General features: G+C 37.7%; 1 protein-coding gene across 3 annotated transcripts in view; it reads right to left on the minus strand.

Moving 5' to 3' along the window:
• Nucleotides 1-4,170: 4,170 nt before the first annotated feature.
• The window catches only part of GNPAT (glyceronephosphate O-acyltransferase), a 33,790-nt gene continuing 30,056 nt past the window's right edge, over nucleotides 4,171-7,904 (minus strand). For 2 of the 3 annotated variants that reach the window (XM_023517651.1, XM_023517652.1), the window contains exons 13-16: nucleotides 6,890-6,989; nucleotides 6,707-6,800; nucleotides 6,028-6,089; nucleotides 4,171-4,637 (exon numbers count right to left, since the gene is read on the minus strand). In XM_023517651.1, coding sequence (XP_023373419.1) covers nucleotides 4,594-4,637; nucleotides 6,028-6,089; nucleotides 6,707-6,800; nucleotides 6,890-6,989 — 300 coding nt within the window. In that variant the 3' untranslated portion in view covers nucleotides 4,171-4,593. The remainder of the gene's footprint in view (nucleotides 4,638-6,027; nucleotides 6,090-6,706; nucleotides 6,801-6,889; nucleotides 6,990-7,904) is intronic. The other variant, XM_023517653.1, reaches the window with a different exon arrangement.

Raw genomic sequence — 7,904 nt, forward strand, 5'->3', positions numbered from 1 at the left:
TCACCAGGGAGGAGTTACTTACAGGGCGGGTGGTCATAAGCTATATATGATAATTGCAAGTAAGGTGGAATGATAATAGAAGTTAAAGCAACCTAAGGTTTTTTAGTGTTCAGGAGGAAGATAAAAACATTGATTAACTTTATAACTTGTAAAATTAAGTGAGCATGAAAATATTTTAGAATAAACACTTAAAGAAGAGAAATAGGACATTGAATATTCAAACTACAAGGAATTAAGGAGGGTTAATAACCAATTCAATTCAAAAGAAGACAGACAAGACTAAAAGTATTTAAAGCAGGTAAATGAGTATAAATATGATGACACTTATAATTCAAAATAAACAATCATACTAAATAAAATGTCATAAATTTTCCAGGCAAAAGATGAAAGCTGGTCAGGCCAAATAAAAGAAGCACAGTCCCACAATGTGCTCTTCATGAAAGGCACTTCTAAATCAGAAAAACACAGAAAAGTTGAAAAGATGAAAAAAAAAAAAAACATACACCAGTACGATGGTTTGAATGTGTTCCAAAGAGTTCGTTTGTGGAGATTTTAATCCCCACTGCAACAGTGTGGAGAGGTGAGGCCATTAAGAAGTATTTAGGGCTTTACCCTCAAGTGGATTAATGTTACTATTCAGGAGTGGGTAGATTAGTGGTGTCCTAACACAAGGATGCATTGGCCCCATTCTTCTCTCACTCTAGCTCTCTTGCCCTTCTGCCCTTCCCCATAACATGACACAGCACCCAGGCTTTAGTCAGATGTGGCTCTTTGACCATGGACTTCCCAACCTCCTGAACCATGTGTTCATCATAAATTACTCAGTCTCAGGTATCCTGTTATAGCAGCAAGATATGGACTAAAACAGAAAATGGCACCCAGAAATGGGATTGTTGCCATGACAAATACTTGGAAATGTGAAAGCAGATTCAGAACTGGGTAAAAATGGTTAGAAGATGGAAGAATTGTGAGAAGCAGGCTAGCGAAAGCCTATATTGTCATGATAGGAGCTTTCAGGATAATTCTGGTGAGGGTCCAGAAGAAAACAATAGATATAGGGGGAGCCTAAATCTTCTTAGGGTTTACATAAGTGGTTATGATCAGGATGTTATAGAAATATGGACAGTTAAGGGTATTCTGATGAGGTCTCAGGACTGAGGAACAAGGTATGGAAAACTGGAGTAAAGGCTGTTATACATTTGCAAAGAACTTGATGAAATCGTTTCCAGGTCCTGAGACTTTGTGGAAGACAGAAATTAAGAGCAATAAATTAGCAGAAGAAATATGTCAGTAGCAAAGCATTAAAAATGCTACATAGCTTCTTTTGGCCACTACAGTAAAATAAGGGAAGAAAGAAGTTATTTAAAGAAAGAATTTATAATTATAAAGGAAGCAGAAAAGATAGATCTGAAAAACTTGCAACCTGGTCATGTAAAGAATATAAAAGTGTGTTCAGGAGCAAATACTAAGGGTGTGGCCAAGCAAACATTTGTTAAAGAGATTAATATAGATAGAAAGAATCCAGGTTCTATTCACAAGACATCTCTCTCACGTGCACTTCTGTCCTTCTGCCTTTTGCCATTGAATGACACAGCAAGAAGGCCATCACCAGATGCTGAGCAGACACCACTGCCTTGCTTTGAACTGCTCCAGAATCATGGGACAAATAAATTTTGGTTCATTATAAGTTATCTAGTCTTTGGTATTCTATTATAGAAGCATAAAACAGACTAAGACAACCAGAGTTTTCTTTAGCTTAGACTTTAAGGTCTTATTAGACTTTAGACTTTGAGGTTAAATATAATTGCCAGAAAGAAAGGTAAACACATATTAATGAAAAGTACAATTTTCCAGGAAGATAAAATGATTGTAATGTCTAAGCTTATGGGCAAGTAATAAGCTTAAACTTGTGCTTAAATTTAAAGCATGTCTTCAAAATAAAGCAAAAACTGACAGGCTCTGATGAAAATATAACAAATCCACTATAATAGTAAGAAATTTCAATACACCTATCTCAGATATTGATATCTGAAGCAGATTAGAATTCAGCAATGTTACAGAAAGTATAAGCAGTACCATTAATATGAATGATGCCCCAATAGATATATAAAATATTTTATCTAGTCATTGAATAATTCTTTGACACACAGGGATTATTTGTCCAAATTAATCACTTACTAAGTAAAAAAGTCTAAGTATTCCAGACTACCTTCACTTAATAAGTAATTTAACTATTAGTAAAAACAAAGTGATATGCAAGAAAATATGGTACATTAGGAAATTTAAAAACAGACTTCTAAATAAATACATCCTAGGTCAAAGAATAGGTTATAATGGAAAATAGAAAATACTTTGAACTAAATAATAATAAGAACAAAACAGAAGATATGTGGGCAAAAGTTAGAGCAATAGAAAGCTTCAGGGCCCTACAACCAATAAGAAATTGAATCAGTATTTTAAAATCCCCTTCATACACAGGAAATCAAATACGGATAGTTGTATACAGAAATCAAATGTTTATCAAACAGCTAATTTCAATTGGTCAAAACTTTTTTCAGTAGATAGAAAAAAGTGAAAACACTCCTTAACTACTTTTAGACGAGATAGCTAACGGAGATAAGAAGAGTATAAAAATTTCAGAACGATTGGATACAAAAGCCTAAAACAAAAATTTAGAAACTGATTATAGTCTTGAAGACATTGTGGTCAAAGGGCATCAATTCAAGGGACAGAATACATTTTGGGAAACATGTAATTCTTTACTTGAAGCTTTCTGCTGATTACAATACGACGACACTAGTCTAGCCACTTGTACTCAAAACTCCAAAGTCTTTGTCCATACCTGACATGTTACAAACTGGTCTAAAAGTAAATAAAGGTTACCTCACTCAGCCTTCAACGTCTAAAAGTAAATAAGGGTTACCTCACTCAGCCTTCAACGTGTGTGCACAGCATGAAATGTTAGGAAGAAAAGTAACCACATAGAGAGTCTTTTTAAGGCATGTCTACACCATCAGAACTGGCTAGGGACCCAGTCTCCCAGTTGCCCTGGACTACACAGCCTGTCTCTCCCTGGAGGGAAGCAGCTTAGGGCCTCTGTTGAGCTGCCATGCCGTAGAATTCTCAGCCATGAAAACCATTTGAGTGACTCCTCAACTCCTGTTGATCAACCTCAACACACAACTCTTCTTTGGCTTCCCAAAGAAAGCTTCAAGCAGTCCCCCAGAGGGCCCCTTGGTCACTAGTGTAACGGCTCTCCAGTCTGAACAGGAACAGCAGCAGTCTGGCCTCAGGGGAACATAAGCACACTGCAGAGAACTTGGATATAGATAAACCTAGAACGACATTTAGAGAAACTTTTCATTAACTTCCCGTGGAACTTAAGATTTCAATTCAAATGTTTTACTGTAAGTCTCTAAGCCACTGTCTATGTTGATCTCTGCCACTAACTAAATTGTAACCTCTACCCCAAAATTCTTATGTTAAAACTCTTAACCTCAGTGTGCCAGGATTTTGAGACGGGCCCTTTTGGGAGGTCACTGAGACGGAGCCCTCATGGCAGGATTAGTGTCCTTAAGAGAGGCAGCAAAGAGCTTACTTCTTTTCCAGAAGCACACAGTGAGAGGAGAGCCACCCACAAGCCCAGAAAACAGACCTCAGAACAAAGCTACTGGGCAGGTTACCTTGATCTTGAACTTGCAGCACCTCAGAACTGGAGAAAATGAATGTCTGTGTTTAAGCCACCCAGCGTACGGTACTTTGTTGTGGAAGCCTGGACTGCCTTGCTCTTCACGTTCACTGTCCATGACTCCTGTTCCAGCCAGGCTGATGTTCTGTTGGGTCCTCTGGAACCTACCCCAGGACACTCTGGTCACTGCTCTTTGCACACACCACTCCACTGCCCCTCCCTCCATCACTCTAATCCGATACCTCGAGGGCTGCTCCGTCCATCCTCCACTCCAGAGGAGGCTTCCTAGCAAGGTTTCTGGTGTTTCCCCAGCTTCCTTCAAGATTCTCTGCCCTTGAGTTCTTCCGAGTATTTATGATACATTACACAGCATCTCTCTGTTGCATACACTTTGATTAGTTCAGTTTTGTTAATTAAGGCACTTGGGGTGGCAAAATTTAAAGTAAGCTAGCTAATTTATTGTATCTATGTCAAACCTACATTTGTTTGAGGCAACTCTGATTAAAGCCACAAGAAATGTAAGACATGCATTTTCTGTACTTTTAATAGTCACAGCCTTTAGTATTGATATCACACTTTAATTCCAAAGTCAACATAAAAATTCAATACATGTAGTTAAGCTAAAAAGTGTTAGTGAAATAGGGGCTTAGCTTTTTTCCAAGCATGTTTCCAAAAGATTGTTTTATTTTAAAGCACACAGTATTGTATACAAATGCCTTTTAACCCTGTGGTGGGGAAGATCACACGGACTGTTTACAATGATCTTCTTCCTCTGCTAAGTCCATGGCCCTCAAAGCCTTGCGAAGAACAAGATGTGTCTCTTCCTCTGCTTCCCTGTTTGTTGTAGTAAGAGTCCTTTGCCGGCAATCATGCGACCAAATTTTCCATTAACTAGTTGGTAATTATTAAAGTTTTGCAGTGGCCAGTTTTCCTACTGACATCTTACCACCTAAGATTAAAAAGAGAAACACAGCTCAGGAAATGATGTACATTTTGCCATTCCTCATACAACTGTTCCTTAAGCCACCGCCCAAGACAGACACCTAACACTTGTATAGAGCTTTACAAGTACAGCAACCAACAGAGAGACGAAAGCAGAGATGAAAGATGTGCCCCAAGCAGTGACGGTGTGGGCCAGAGCCAGGAGCCGACCACCACGTTTTCTGACTTCAGGTTCAGTGTGTTCTAGTAGTTCACACTCACATGGTATCTGCTTCCTGGCATTAAGCCATTGACTGTCAACCCTCACAGAATGACAGCTTTGCGGTTATTTTAGATATATACCCCTCTTACCAAATTTGGAGTTGAGTTTTAAGGTTGCATATTCTGAGATTTCCAGACAGGATACAGACAGAAGAATGAATTTCAGCCTACATATTTCCTTCTACACAGCCTAGGACTCCGTCTTCCCTACCTGTGGCACCCATTTAATTGCACTTCTAGCCCTTTTCTTCAATGTTCTCCTCTGTCCATGTGCCCTGCCCTGGTCTTCTCCTAATTCCAACAGACACCTGTCCAAAGCTCCTCTACACAGCCTGACAAAAGGTAGTAAATTAAGATCAGGCACAGAAATACTATTTGTAAGAAGATCTACTCAAGGATATCCATGTTTATTCAATATAATCAACAGATAATCATTTTTTTCAACTGTTAATACCCTCCTCCTCTCAAACTGTCCCATTACTGTCAATAAGAAGTGTTCTCAACCTCCACGGAGCCACTGTATCACTGTTATGTCAACACTCTTAACTCCATGTACCACATACCAATGGCCCCACCTTTTTTGAGTGTGACTATTTCTTTATAACTCATAGGATATAAAGAAAAGTAAGCATTGGGTTATTCTCTCCAGGATGAGCTAACAATCCCTAGTTCTAAATTCAGAAAGTTTATGAGATATGGATATTGACTCCAATTCTTCACCTAATAAGAACAGACCCAAGAATTGAGAAGGAGAACAGGAATCAAAGGACAAAAATGAAAGGTATTCTCGCCTCTCCAACACCAAGATGAGAAAGGTCTGGATTTCTCACTCAGACTAGTGATGTCAGAAAGTGAATCTCAATGTTGTAGCAGATTCCTTATTTTATACTCACTGTGTTTCCTTTGTTAATTTTCTTTGCACTTTCTCTTTAGTGTCCTTGAGAAAATTCTAGATTATATAAGTAGTTGCCTATCTATAGTAGAACTCCACTACTATTGTGTAAGTAGTTGCCTGTCTACAGTAGAACTCCACTACCATTCATTTTGAGACAGTATTTGATGCCATGGTATACATTTTTGTTTTAATGTATATTAATATAATGTGAAAACATCATATCATACTAAGCAGCACTTACCAAGCATTTCTTCTAATTTGGTTATGGCAGGTTCATTCACATTAAATATACATTCATTATTTCTAGGAGAAAAGAATTCATCAGCTTTGTTATTGCATAAACCATGGGGAAAAGACAATTTCCATTATTATACTGTGTTGCTAAATGTAGATACTGCAAGAGTACTTTTCAAGAGTCTCCCTTGAGGTCAATCTTACTTCCAGTTTCATATTTTGGATCCATAAGAGACAGGACTGTGAGGGTTTACACATTAAGCTTTATTACTGTTAAATTTGCACACCTTGGAGAGTATTGATGTATCTATACATATATACACTCATACGTGTCTCATATATATAATCTGTATGTATGTATTTGTATCATATAGCTACATACATACACATTATACTTCCTCAAAAGTTTTTCTTGTAATTCATCTACATATTTCAACAGTAAGTCAAATAGTGGCCGAGCGTACTTGTTTTCTTTGCTTCAATTCTGTTTTTATTCACAACCATATAAAATTTTCAGGGCAAGTTATACAGACTCACCTAATTAGGGGATGGATAAGTAAAGTACAATGTAAAGTTAGTAAATTATGATCTAGTAAGATCACCCATTTTTGTGTCTCTGGAATTTGGGCTCAAATGTCACTGATGTCCTTGCCCCTTTAACACCCAGGATCCCAGCCAATACTTACACCTTCTTCTTCTGCACCACACCAAGCCTCACAAAAGCTGCCAAGGCATTTTTCTGCACATCAGAAGATAATACATCATAACACTGAGAGGCACCTAGCATAACGGGTGAGGAAAAGTTAGCCAATGGACTACTTTTTGTTCTCAACTAAAACAAATTTACAACCCCCAGAGGCATGACTGACCTTGATCAAGAAGCTGACTTGTGAATTTTCTGACTGCAGCCAAGTACTGTTTCTCACTGAAGTAGTCCTCTTCTTCACTCAAGAGGTATTTGCAAATTATCTGATTATAAGAGGAAGGATAAGGGGAACAGAAAAAGTATAGCCAAATACAACAGAACAGTAAATATCATTCTATTGCCCCTTTTAAGAGAATGACTTATCATATTAGAAAAGTAAATATCTTTCTGTTGCCCCTTTTAAGAGAATGACTTATCATATTAAGAGTACCCTAAAGACTCTCAAGCCTGGGACAGAGGAAAGCTGAAGAACTTTTAGAACATCTTTTTTGAGCTCATATTATTACTTATAATTAAAAAAAAAGAGTTTGAAATGATATTGGTATTAAAGCATAATTATTCATAATAATGGGTTGCAAGTTAATTACTATCAGCTTAATTTCTTATGCTACTTAAGGAAAAGAAAAGCCAGATTTCTATAATTTTGTGGGGTTTTTTTTTCCCTCAAAATATATCTAACAAAGTGCCAGGCCCTAAAATACGTGATGATTTTTACTGTAGAAAGAGGAATAAAGATAGAACTAACACTTATCAGGTGCTCAGTAAGTGCGAGATTTTGTTTGAGCTCATGGACACAAACACCACTCTGCCGGGAGGTCAGTCCTGGGGCCTGTGGCTGGCACACATATAAACACAGCTGCACGTCACTGAATTCTCTTGTCTCAAATATGTGTGAGGCCTCCCCTACAGTTCACGTTTAAAGCTCCCTCTCTCCCTCTGAGTCCGGGCACAATTCCTGCTGGGCACATAATTGTCTCTCTTCTCTAATCACTCCTAAAAGCTCTAACAAACTCATATACTTGTACTTAAAACTTTTTTCTTCTTCCAATATTAGCATTTAGCAACATAACTGACTTAATGTATCATTCAAGTCTTGCCTTTACTGAGTGCCTACTTTATATCAAACTCCTTGCTACATACTATGAATAAAAGACATAGGTACAATATGACAATGTTTG

The sequence above is a fragment of the Otolemur garnettii genome, unplaced genomic scaffold (genome assembly GCF_000181295.1).
Source record: "Otolemur garnettii isolate 467f Iridium unplaced genomic scaffold, OtoGar3 scaffold00116, whole genome shotgun sequence".
Lineage (NCBI taxonomy): Eukaryota > Metazoa > Chordata > Mammalia > Primates > Galagidae > Otolemur > Otolemur garnettii.